We start from the raw sequence: 13,218 nt of genomic DNA on the forward strand, positions 1-13,218 counted from the left end.
AGACTTTCAACCACCTAGAGTATCTTTTTGTTTTTATAAACCTATTATAACTTGTGGTGTATAGGTTGAAGACAAAATTTATATAAAAAAAAATATGGAAAAAAAATAATTTTAAATAAATAAAAAAAAAACAGAAAAAAAATTCCTTTTTTTTTAAAGTTTTTTTTGTCTTGAAATGACCATTTTAGCCCTCAAAAGTCAGACTTAACGGTCCAGATTGGATGGAATAGTAGAAATTGGACACGGTTGATTGAAATTGGAAAGCTTGGGGGGTAAACTGATTAAATTGAAATGACAGGAACTAACATGAAATTACCCCCAAACCTTAGGGTAAACTGATTAAATTGAAATGACAGGAACTAACATGAAATTACCCCCAAACCTTAGGGGGGTAAACTGAATTTAATCCTAAATGAAATGATATGTTGGTATTATAGACTTTATAAATGAACTAAAGTAAAAAAGAAAATTAGTGTTACTTATCATCGAAAGAGAGATTTCATTGCAGTGAAGAGACTAACTGTATTGATGATTAGATTATTAATTCGAGGTAATTGCATCGATTAATTATAATGTGAAAATATATAAAACCTTAGCTAGGTCCTGTCCCAATGTGGCTCAGCCACTAGAGGCTGTATAAATATCATTTAGAGTCATTTCTTACAGAAGAGAGTTTTCACATTTGAAAAAAAAAAAGTTCTTCCTAGAGAGAAATGAGAGGAGACAGAGGAGCTTCAAACCCTCTCTCCATTTCTCTTTCTCGTTCATCTGAGTGAGCGAGTTTAGTGTCTCTGACCGGGTTTAAGGTAATTTCATTTCAAAGTTACGAGAAATTTGGATATATATGTTTTGAAAATTTGTTAATTACTCTTCTTAGTATTGTACCATTTGGCCTGGAAATTGGCCTTCTTTCTTACAAACTTGGGTTAAGCAATTTGGCCCGACAATATGGCCCAACTAAATTTGTTGGTCCAGCCTAGAGAAAGCAGTACTTCCCTAAAAGAGATTTGGAGTCTTTTTATTATTATTATTATTATGAAATGGAACAAGTTGAATCAAAATTTCAAGCATTTTAATCGAAAATGGGTTTAGGTATCTAAATATGTTAGTATCTGAAAAAGATTGTGAGCAAAATTACTGTCACCGTTGTTGGAGTTAAGAAAAAATCTTCAGTATAGGAGTGAGTATGAGAATTGTTAAGATAAGGACTAAATTCAATTTGTCCCTCCAACTTTGGGTCGATCTTCACTTCAGTCCCTAATCTTTTTTTTTAATCACGTTGGTCCCTGCAGTTCCAATTTCCATCACCCGAGTCCAAATTTTAAAATTGGTTCCAAATATGACATCATAAGCTGAGTTAAACCCCTAAGAAGGGCAAAAGAGACATTTATAATTTAAATCAATTTCTAATATGCTTTTCTTTTTGTCTGTAATTTCTCTCTTCTCTACCTCACTTTTTTTTTTTTTTTTTTTTTTTTTTAGAATTTTGAACCCCTAAGATGGGTCCTTGGGTGCAAGACTGCAAGCCAACACGCGCCGCCTCCATCCACCTCTGAACCGGATCCGAACCCTAATTGAATGCTTGACAAAGCCGCCTCCATCTCCTGACAAAGCCTCCTTCATCTCCTGACGAAGCCTCCTTCATGCCCTGACGAAGCCGCCTTCGTCTCCGCTCTCTCCCTCCGCCTCCGCTGTTGACTTTGCTAGATCGCCGAAGCCGAAGATCTTCCAACTCCTTTGGAGGTTACTATTGCGGCGGTCCACCGTTACGACTTCAAGACAGTCGGGAAGAAGGAGATCGCAAGGAGCAATCAAGCGTCGGATCTGATTACGTTTCGAAATTTTGCAGATACTGGGTTTTAGTGATTTGAAGCTCGCTCCTCTGGGTTTTATCACATGTACTAGTATCCCAGCCACCCCTCCTCTACCTTTCGCAGTCCAAGACCCGAATTCTCTAACTCAAGCCCAATTACAACAAGAGCAACTCAGCAGCTTTCAAGGAGAAGAAGTACACCTCCGTCGACCATGCAACGGCACTTACAGCCTCTCCACTCATATCGGTGGTTTCAGGAAGGGAGACATCCCCAAACACCACCACTTACACGTCGAAATGGAGCATTTCCAGAAGGACTGGGCGGTCTCTAACGTTGTCAATTGAGTCTATCAGCTTCGTCGTGGAGACGACATTGATGGCGTGCTCAACAGATGGGTCGGACGCTTCGCCATGAAGAACTTCCCCATCATAATTTGAGTAAGGTTCATTCTTGATAAGAATTATTAGTATGTGTTTACGATTGGATCTGTGAAATTAGAAATTGTTTGGCTTAAAATTTTTAGGAAATGACAGTAAGGGGCTCGGTGGAGCACTGAATGGAAGTGTTCTGGTGGATGAAGACGACCCTCAAGAACTATTGTGCTTGCACTGGTATTTATAACATGTTGATTAGATTGCGCTCATGGTGGCAGTTAAGCGGGTGTGGTTGCACTCATGGTGGCGGTTGAGCAGAGCTGCAAAGGGATCTGGGTTTTTGGGGTTAGAGAAAGGGTTGTGGACTTGTGGGATTTAGGAGAGGAGAGAGAAGAGGAGGGTAGTTTGGATATTTCGTCCAAATTGCGGGTCAACTTCTGAAAAGTGGGCTTTCATGTTGAGGCCAACTCAGCTCATGACGTCATATTTGGAGCTAATTTTGAAATTTAGACTCGGGTGATGGAAATTGGAACTGCAGTAACCAACGTGATTAAAAAAAAGATTAGGGACTAAAATGAAGATCGACCAAAAGTTAGAAGGGGTAAACTGAATTTAGTCCTTAAAATAATGCTTGGTGGATGCAAGAATATGAGATAAATGAGAACAATATGTTGGTATTGTACACTTTGTAAATGAACTAAATTAAAAAGAAAATTAGTATTGCTTATCATCCAAAGGGAGATCTCAGTGCAATGAAGAGACTAATTGTATTGATGATTAGATCATTAATTCGAGGTAATTGCATTCAAATGTTAATAAAGTATTGAAATGAAAATGTGTAATCGCGTTGAGCATTTGGTCGGGACCTCTAACAAAAATGCATATGGTTCTTTTTATAATAAATGGTAACACTACTAAATAAAGAAAAAGATACATCTCAGTGTTAACTATCGAGACCGTATTGATTGCACGAAATCAAAGTTGAGAATTAATGCACGGTTATATACATTTGAATGCAGAAACTGCTAATTTGGGAACTAAGAGCATCTTTAGCAATGCTAGCCATTTTTGAGTCAAATTTTAGCTAAAGTAGCTAAAAATTCATTTTGGCTAGCCACTTTAGAAATTCTTCTGTATCAGTGCTCTCTGTTTTAGATCATTTTGATTTTATATTATTTTTAAAATGAAGATTAAATAGTTTAAATGTATTTATAAATTACATAAAATAACTCAAAAGGAATGTTTTAAATTATAGAGAGCCTCATCTCGCTCTCTATATTTAGGAGTGAGATAGCTAAAAGTTATAATGGAGAACCACTTAGGAGTCTGGTGCAGCTGTTAAAATGGATAAAAAGTTAAACATGCTCTCTAAAATAGCTAAGGAGCCAAAATAGAGAGTCTGCTAAAGATGCTCTAAGACTCACAACTATGTCTTCAAGCCGATTATCCAAAATTTTCTCATCTGTGGCATTGAATGCCCTGAATTCCTTTTGACATCTGCATCTAATGGCCTTTACGAACTTGCATAACCGTGTCTTCAAGTTGATTATCCAAATTTTTCTCCACTGAATTCTCTGAATTATTATTGGGCAAATTTCATTTTACCTTCCTGAACTTTACACCCTAAATCATTTGTACCACTGTACTTTTAATTTCATCACGTGTGCCCCAGTACTTACCAATTTCAATCAATCTTGTCTAACCCTGGTTTTTTTGCCAATTGTTGTGTGATGTATATTGAAAATGTAGTCACATATGATATAATTTTGCATGCCACATTAGTAAATCGTCATCATACAAAGGAACCCATTAGAGCCACACTTTCAATTTATAAAATACTTGACAAAAAAAATGAATTATTGGACATGATTGATTAAATTGGAGAGTACAAGGGTACATGTGATGAAATTAAAAGTACAGGACCACAACTGATTTAACATGTAAATGTTAGGAATGTCAAATGAAATTAGCTCTTATTTTAACGTATGCATCTAATGGCATTTACGAACTTGATTTACAATTGACCACGGTGCCCATTTTACTTGTTAAACCGCGGTCATTTACTATGTCGCGGCAATTAAACCGTGGTGATTCAATATGTTGTGGACTTGTGGCCATTCAATCACAGTCTCACATGCTATTTATCGAATTTGTGTAAATAGTCATGGTGTGGGCTAGGTAAGCAAAAATGCTTGGTAGGCTCGACCCACATGCTTACCATGTGGGCCTTGTTAAATTAAAGTTCATATAATTTCTTACACTAGGAATTGTTAGATGGCCTATTGGAAATGGTAGTTCTAGTCTTGAAAGTGATGTGCACTGCCTAGGTCTAAATTGACAAGCCTAGCTGTATCACTATTTTGTGCGCATAGGTTTCAGTTGATAATGGAATCTAGGATTGATGGTATGGAAGTATGGAGTCTATAGCTAAATGTGGGGCTATCACTCGGTCGGTTTGAATCAGTTATATGTATTACCAACTTCAAAACCAAAGCTTTCGGTTTCAAAATTGAGCTACCAATTATCAACTAAAAGTTTCGGTTTTTAATCATGTTTACCAAATTCGGTATTTCGGTTTTCGGTATTACCAACTTTAGAACAACTAATTTTTTGTAATATAAATTAGAATGGACAGTAATAGGTTTTTCAATTTTATAGTCATAAACTTTGTATTCATCTACTTATTATAGCTTTATTTTGTACATATGACATCAAGTTTGAGCCATTTTCAATAAAGCTAGGTTATTTAACCATTTTTGACTAGATTACTTAAAGTACGTGTATTATTAATGGAGTATATGTAGTAATTTTCATACTATTATGAAAGCTTTTCTATGTATTATTTAATATGCATGTATGTGTATTGAAAATTATAGTATATAAAACTAATATTTAGATAATCAGTAGATTCAGTATTTACCAAAACCAAACTAACTTTTTTGGTAATTTTCGATTTCGGTTTTATTGGTCTCAATTACCAAAAAGTCGGTTTACCAAACACAAAACATCGGTTGGTATTCGATCGGTTTGGTAATTACCAAACCAAGTGGCAGCTCTAGCTAAATGTGATCTATGGTGGTCATCCATTACCCCAAATACAACCTATCCTATTTCTACCATCACCCCAAACTAAACTCTCCAGAATTTCATGCCCCACGGGTTCAGGTGCATAATATGTATGGCACTTACGATTCTGTAATTTTGTCTCATGAGTTTTTTTTATTTTTTATTTTTTATTTTTTATTTTTTATTTTTTATTTTTTATTTTTTAAGGTTCAGTCAAAACGGTTGTCCTTAAGCCTTAACCATTAACAAAACTATAGAATATAATGGAGGGATATAAAGTCTAAACTCAAAATGACAATAAGCCTTAAGAGAACGTTCTGAAATAATATCAGAAGTCTCTAATAATCTTGTGGATTCTAATATACACCAATTAGCAAATACTGCCCAACTGGCTACTCCATTTGCTTTACAATTTTTGCGACGTACCGGAAAGATAATACTCACGTGGAGCCATAATAGTGATAATACACTAATAATGCCAACTTTCCCACTATGTTGCCACGGAAAAATAAATCCAGTAACACTTGATTTCATCTTACCACTAACAGGCTGGGACTATTTGATGATGCAAAGAACTCGCCGCGGTCCAAGACCAGACACGGCACTTAAGAGGTCTTTTTTTTTTTTTTTGAAAGGGGTTTGGAAGCCAGCCTAACTGGGAGGCTCAGCCCCACGCCCGGTTCCATTTATTTTATTAATAGTAGAATTTTGCATCCGGGAGGACATAAAACCTGAACCCCGAGCTACAAGAAAACAGTGACAATAATCATCGTAGAGAACATCCTGAATAATAGCATGAGTCTCATCTAACCAAACATCATCAATAGCAAAAACACTAGCAAGGTGTGCAAGCCTATCTGCAACATCATTTGCTTCCCGGAAGGTATGTTGAATTCTAACTGATTGAAAAGAAGAAAAGTACTCGACACTTAAGAGGTCTTATTTAAGTAAGATTTAAACGATGCCATATTTTTGGTTTAGAAATGAACAAAAATTTTCAGATTTTTCAAAACGAAGAAAATAAATGCATCCATATTCAATTTTATTTTCGTACAATGTTCTACTAAAATCTCAAGACCGGCCCATGCTTCTAGAAATCTGATGGGTGGAAACCACAGCTTTTAGAAACCTTGTGTCGAACCTGAGACCAAAACTAAGAGAAAGATTTCAAACAGGTGTCATGAGCATGGTGCTACATTTCACAAAAATGGCAAGTGCTTGTAGCAGATTTACTACTCCTTCATGCAAGAAACTCCAAAACTTGTTCCATTCGTCACAACATGAGCTTCCAAACCAACACGTGTTTCTCACAAACACTCATGCATGTAAGGATACTGCTGTTGATCTCACCATTTGCCACTACATGTCAAACTCGAATCGATCTTATCTCCAGCTTCCGTCCCAGTCTCTCATTTCGATCATCAATATCAGTTACCAGGTTAGCCAAAGGACCATATACTACTACTACCATCCATCTCTTTCAATTTCATAACCTAATGGATTTGCTTAACTCGGTTCTGAATTTCGTGGTGCCACCGGCAAGTTTGGTGATGCTGGCTTTTTCTTGGCCTGCACTGTGCTTCATCAGTGGTTGCGAGTGGCTTTACAACCAGTTCAATGGTGAAGATATGGAGGACAAAGTGGTTATAATTACTGGAGCTTCTTCTGGCATAGGGGAGGTAACTATTTTCAATTTCAGCCTGCATAATATTGACATTATGTAAAGCTATGCCATCAATGAGATTTAGTAATCCAAAGACTTATGCATTGTAATTGAAGAATGGAGAGCAAGAGAAGTCTATAGGGTCCCTCAACTCAAAGTATATAATAGAAGTGATATAGGCCCCCCTAATACAAATTCAACTCAATTACATGAGTTGACTGGAGGATGAAGTGGTGATTAGAGAAATTCAACTAGAAAACAATTAAGGTTGGCCTAGAAGAGTTCTTCAGTATTATTCTAAGCTGACTGTTGACCTATTCTTATACCAGTTGATTTAGATTCTCTTGGTCCCAATAGATCTTGGCTGGACCTGAAGGTTGAGGAAAACGGTGGCATAATTAAGCACACAGAATCATTGTACTTCTGACTAATTCAGACAGAATTAATTGTTATCTCTCTTATATTATTTTTATTAGAATTTGGAGAGCCGGATTAGTCTTTTATATGACCTCTCCCAACAAATGTCTTTGTCATGATAAATTGTAAGAGATGTGCTACATGATTGCTAGCATCAAGTCTTTAATCTCATAGATACCACATCGCTTGGTAGTTTGATGGTAGTGTATGTATATGATGTGATATAAGGCTTGTGCTTCCAGCAAATTGCATATGAATATGCAAAGAGGCGGGCGAAGCTTGTATTAGTGGCAAGAAGAGAGACCAGGCTGCGAGGGATTGGTGAGAATGCAAGGTTCTTGGGTGCAAAGCATGTCTTGATAATTGCTGCAGATGTTGTCAAGGAGGAGGACTGTAGGAGGTTCATTAATGAAACCATAAACATTTACGGCCGAGGTATGCGTCCCTCAAATTGTTCTTGAAGAAACTTCATTTAGCAAGTTCCTTATAGTCCTTAATTATACTATGTTGTATAATAACCATGAGAATAAATTAATGATATTCTTGTGTCTTTTATAGAAACAGTTAGCATTCATGGTATGTCAATCATGATCAATTGAAAATGTATTATAAGCTTGACAAACCTGTGACTGCACTTCTTAAGCTCTAGTTTAGTTACTAGACTATTTGCACGTCTCTATCCACATACACCAAAATGTATGAATACCTTCACTTAGTCTGCGTAATTAAGATAGAATTTCACAAAGAGCAAACCGGCCAGTTATGAAGCCTTATGTAATACCGGATGTCTCCCAATTTGGTGGTGCACTGGTATTATCTTGGACGAATTTTTTTGGATAAGAAACTCTATTAATTGGTGAAATCTTAAGTTAAGCTCAATTATAAATAAACAGACACTTGAATAGAGAGTTTCCTAAAGTAGCACCATTTTGCTACAACTGCTTCACTATAACAGCTATTGTTTCAGCAGTAGCATGATAATGAGTCAGCTTAAATCAAGAATTAATTAGCTTCAGTTAAGATAGTTAAATAGAATTGGATTGGTTATCTTATGTCTCTTCCCTTCAACTGCCGAAGCTTAATTTTTTTTTTTTTTTTTTTTTCCAATCAATAGAAAGGGGGAAGCAAGAAGTTCATGTTTTATATTTGATGATTTTGTCACTCCACTATTATGAGGAATCCAATAGTTTGTCTTTAATTACCTTTGTGTTCCAATCTTTACTTTTTGCACTAGTCAATCGGTTTCAAGAATACAGTCTGGTGTGTGTTGGATCAGGTGGTTTCTAATAAGCTACAACAGTCTAGTGCTTATACTATGCTGAAAAAGAAAGTACTACCAAGTACTGCTTCTTCTAATCATCACATTTCTTTTACACACTAAAGTGATAGGTGGTTAACTGATGCTATGCCAAAAACACTATTCCACCTTCATGAATGTGGTTTGTGCCTTAGTTCTGGGCCTGCTGGCCTATATGTTTGTTCTGAAAATAAATGTAGTCATTTAGTGTTAGTTCTCTTCAAAAAGCTATCTTCATACTCCTTTTTCTCCTACTGAAATGCTCCCATTCTGCAGTGGATCATCTTGTAAACACAGTAAGCTTAGGACACACGTTCAGCTTTGAGGAAGTTACAGACACTTCTGTGTTTCCCCAGCTGTTGGTAAGGATTTGAAATTGCATACACAGAACTTTAAAATTTTGGATTATAACTTTAATACGATTTGAAGTTATTTATGATCAATTTCTGTAGCAATTAAAATACTGTGGTTTTGAATATCTTTGTTCTCAGGACATAAATTTTTGGGGAAATGTTTATCCTACATATGTTGCTCTTCCTTACCTGCGTCAAACCCATGGAAAAGTCATTGTTAATGCTTCAGTTGAGAGCTGGTTACCTTTGCCGCGGATGAGTTTATATGCTGTGAGTATATGTTACGAAGTACTAGCTGGGGATAGTTTGAATGTTACATGAATATCATATGTTTGAGTTATTTAACTTATTGTCAAAGGGGCTATAGTGGTCCATCAAAATGTCTCTGCAGGTGATTAAATCAAAGAGCATATATTAACTATTGATTTCCTTTTGTTGTGTCAAATTTGAATGATCACTAGGCGGCAAAGGCAGCTCTGGTCAACTTTTATGAGACACTGAGATTAGAAGTAAAAGACGACGTGGGGATAACAATTGCAACTCATGGATGGATTGTTAGTGAAATGTCAAGAGGCAAGTTCATGGTAGATGAGGGTGCTGAAATGCAATGGAAGGAAGAAAGAGAGGTACTTGCTGTTGCCTTTTTTGATACTTCATTACTGGATCTGCAATGCATAGACGATTTCATTGCTAACCGGACTGATTTTCATACTAGGTACATGTGAGTGGTGGACCGGCGGAGGATTTTGCAAGGTTAATTGTAGCAGGGGCTTGCCGAGGAGATGCATACGTGAAGTATCCAAGCTGGTATGACATATTCCTGCTTTACAGGGTGTTTGCACCTAATATTCTGAATTGGACATTCCGCATGATTCTTCCTACACACGGTATGAGGAGAACTTCACTCATTGGCACGGGGAGGCCTATTTCATCTGAAGGTAGCTATGGAAGGCCTTTGTTGGAAGGAACTTCACCAAGGAGACTTCTTGTTAGTCCAACTTTCACTCCACTCAGTCATCAGCACAAACTGGAATAATGAATTGAAATCGCTTTTAGGGAAGTGGACATGTTGTAAGCATCAATCTCTCAGCTGGAAACTCGGTTTCATCATGTTGTGGCGTTAGGCAGTGACGATGCACATTTTGAGCAGTCGAATGAAAGAAGTAATTGGATTCTGTTTGTGTAATAAAATCTTTTCATCTTTAATAAAATTCCGTACATATCTGATCTTTAGGATACTGATGTTTTAAAAGGTGAAACAGGGGAAGTCCAAAATCTTCTCTTCATGCAAAGGATACTACTAGAGCTTCAGGTCTCCGCGAAAGACTTACAATTTTTATTCTTTACTAGGATTTACTATTTAGTTGAAAGTACGTGCATACGAAAAACACACTTGCCTGTAATGTAGTGAGTTCTGTTTTACCAATCAAGTTCAAGTGGAGTTGGATCGGCAAGGGGTTCCATTCCCATGAAGTTTACTCATGAGTGTTTTTAGTCTTTGCTCTTATTCATCAAGAATTAGTTAGGTAAAGTTGGTTCCACAAAACATTTCAGTGCAAAAATCTGTGCAACCAACTCTAGTTAAAACTGGCAAATTCATATATTTAAGGTGTATCTTAATTGTGCGGTAATTTTCTCTCATTCAAGCAGCTCTTAAGATTATTTGAGTTGGAGACGTGTCATTATTAGTTTCTATTTCTAACGTTAAATCTCTCAAGTCAATAAAAAAATCGAATAAAATAACTAAAAGTACGTGTACATCTGTAAAGAACTATTTTGTACAATCTAACTACTAAAGAAAATATTTACTCCGTGCTACACCCATAGTATTTGAAATGGAACTTTACATACAGATCATAGTGACATATTGTAATATCATATGGCACGTTTACCGATTGGAAAAATTTCACAGAAGAACTAGTCTCCTTCTACAACAACTCTGATCAAGCAGTAATGAAAACGTGGTCTTCAAATCTACCCAATCATATATATCAAGATCAGAGAATTGGAGCTGTCACTAATAATATCTCACGTGTGACGTTCCCAAAGGATCGAGTTGAAATTCAAACCAACAACTATCACTGATCATATATAGCTGACCCGATCGACCTAGTTTTTCACTTTTTTTTACCTCTTCTTCAGTTTCGTTTTGGCTTTTGGGGTCAAAGTCAAGGCTCAACTTGAAAAACCAACTTTCTATTTTAAATCATTATCTGTTATATTTCCATTTCTGGGGTACAGAACTCACCCACAAGTTGAGTGACCCTAGGGCTGTCAATGGGTCATGTCGGGTTAAAGTATTTGTTGTGTCGCAAGATACAAACTCAAACTCAACCCATTTAATAATCGTGTCAAAAATTTAAACTCAAACTTAACCTATTTATTAAACAGGTTACCCGTTTCCAACCTGCTTAACCTATTTAACAAATAGGTCGTGTTGTGTTAGACAACATGATCAATTTAAGAGTTAATAATACGACCCATTTAACTAAAAAATGCATAAATTGATTAAATTCACTAAAAACTCTACAAGACGAAGAATATAAATAATTTTATATATTCATAAATAATTAAATCCAATAATTATAAAGCAAAATATTTCAAATTATCTAATCCTATGATCAAATACTCCCAACGTCCAAAATTTCAAGAATAAGTATAGCATAATCAGGTTATACGGATTCACTTCGTGTTGGCGGGTTGACCCATGGCCGACCCGCTTTTTAATCGTGCGACTTCAACCCGCTTTATTTCGTGCGGGTTTCGAATAGTGTTATCGGGTCATGTCAGAATTGACAGTCCTAAATGACCCCTATATACACATATACAATATGTAAGATCCAAGCTAATACATATGATGCCACTCCGTGCGTCAACTCCTGCCGTCGAAACAGACAGCTAAACATTGACAGTCTTAGAAAAACCGTCAACCGAAAAAGATAGTCTTAATATTTTTCTACTATTAGCTAGCTAGAGTATAGAGATAATCTTCAATCGAAATACTCAACCCCACGCCGCCAGTAGTGGCTGATGAACTCTCACCGACATTGTCCCAACACCCACCGCTCTCCATTCCATGTGGCTCACTTCCGTTGGCCTGTCTCCCGTTCTGCGGCGATGACGAACTGTTACTATAAGCATTGATCAGCTGAGCATCAACAGCCATGCCGGCATCCGAAGCTGCCTTCTATATCAACCTCGGAAACATGTCCGCCACTTGATTAACCGAACACAGCAAGATTGTAGGAAAGTTGAGGCTCTCCAAAGTTGAAGGCTTACGCAAGCAATAGTAAGCAACGTCGCGAGCCAAGGTGACGGCCTCAGCAATGGAGAAAGAGCAGAGCCAGAGGCGATCCTGCGTGCCAAGGACGCGGATTTCCGACACTCACTTGCCCCATTTTCTTTGACACACTCCCTTCAACTTACGGCCGTTCCTAGCCGTCATCGGACTGCTACTGTCTTCTGAACTGTAAATCATTACTTTTATCGTGTGCGAATTCACTCCAAACTGTAAGGTTGTGTGGATTTGGTGTTGGTGGAGAGAAAAGAAGGAGCAGGAGAGTGTTAGGCCACCTCCAACCGAAATGGCTAAAAATAGTCATGGGGCTAAATTTTAGCCCTGAATTATGTACCATTCATCGATGTGACATCAACCATCTCTAATCCATCAAGGCTAAATTATAACCCTAAAACATATTTTAACATTTTAGATATGTTATATATATATACATATATATATATATGTGTGTGTGTGTGTGTGTGTGTGTGTTCTTATTTTTTATCAGATTTTTACTTATAGTAAGCTAAATCATTTTTATGATAAAAATATTTTTCTGGTTGTATTTTTTTTTTTTAAGATAATCAAAAATATCTTTAGGTGATTTTATATGAGGAAGTAGAAGGAAGATGTGAAAAAGAAGGTTGAGGTGATATGCATTTATAGTGTAAAAGTTAAAAAAAAAAAAAAAAAAACAAACAAACAAACAAACCAAAGGCTATAAAAAAAAAAATAAAAAAAAAATAAAAAAAAAAACCCAACTGCTATCTAAGCCGTTGCTGACGTCATGCTTAGGTCACAGTCCACTACAACCCGTGGGCCTCCATTTCTGATCCCTTTTGTTTAAAGGGCTAAAATGCTAACTTTAGGGCTAAATTTAACCCTTTGGGTTGCCCTTTAGCCCTAGCTTTTGGCACTTTAACCCTTAGTTGGGTCGGTTGGAGACCATTTGGGCTA

The 13,218-nt window shown here is 36.7% G+C and overlaps 1 protein-coding gene across 5 annotated transcripts; it reads left to right on the forward strand.

Moving 5' to 3' along the window:
* The first annotated feature begins 1,701 nt into the window (after positions 1–1,701).
* Positions 1,702–10,220, forward strand: LOC112175622 (11-beta-hydroxysteroid dehydrogenase B). 5 transcript variants are annotated; one of them, XM_040512027.1, is made up of 8 exons: positions 1,702–2,251; positions 5,803–5,866; positions 6,430–6,933; positions 7,577–7,769; positions 8,908–8,993; positions 9,123–9,254; positions 9,446–9,610; positions 9,700–10,220. In XM_040512027.1, exons 3-8 carry the CDS (start codon positions 6,535–6,537, stop codon positions 10,018–10,020), a joined length of 1,296 nt encoding a protein of 431 aa, XP_040367961.1. In that variant the 5' UTR covers positions 1,702–2,251; positions 5,803–5,866; positions 6,430–6,534; the 3' UTR covers positions 10,021–10,220. The 5 variants fall into 5 exon arrangements, with proteins under 5 accessions (XP_040367961.1, XP_024169096.1, XP_040367962.1 ...); XM_024313328.2 differs by lacking the exon at positions 5,803–5,866 and having other exon boundaries at positions 6,430–6,692; positions 6,798–6,933; XM_040512028.1 differs by lacking the exon at positions 5,803–5,866 and having other exon boundaries at positions 1,702–2,256.
* Positions 10,221–13,218: the final 2,998 nt, after the last annotated feature.

The sequence above is a fragment of the Rosa chinensis genome, chromosome 7 (genome assembly GCF_002994745.2).
Source record: "Rosa chinensis cultivar Old Blush chromosome 7, RchiOBHm-V2, whole genome shotgun sequence".
Taxonomy (NCBI): Eukaryota; Viridiplantae; Streptophyta; class Magnoliopsida; order Rosales; family Rosaceae; genus Rosa; species Rosa chinensis.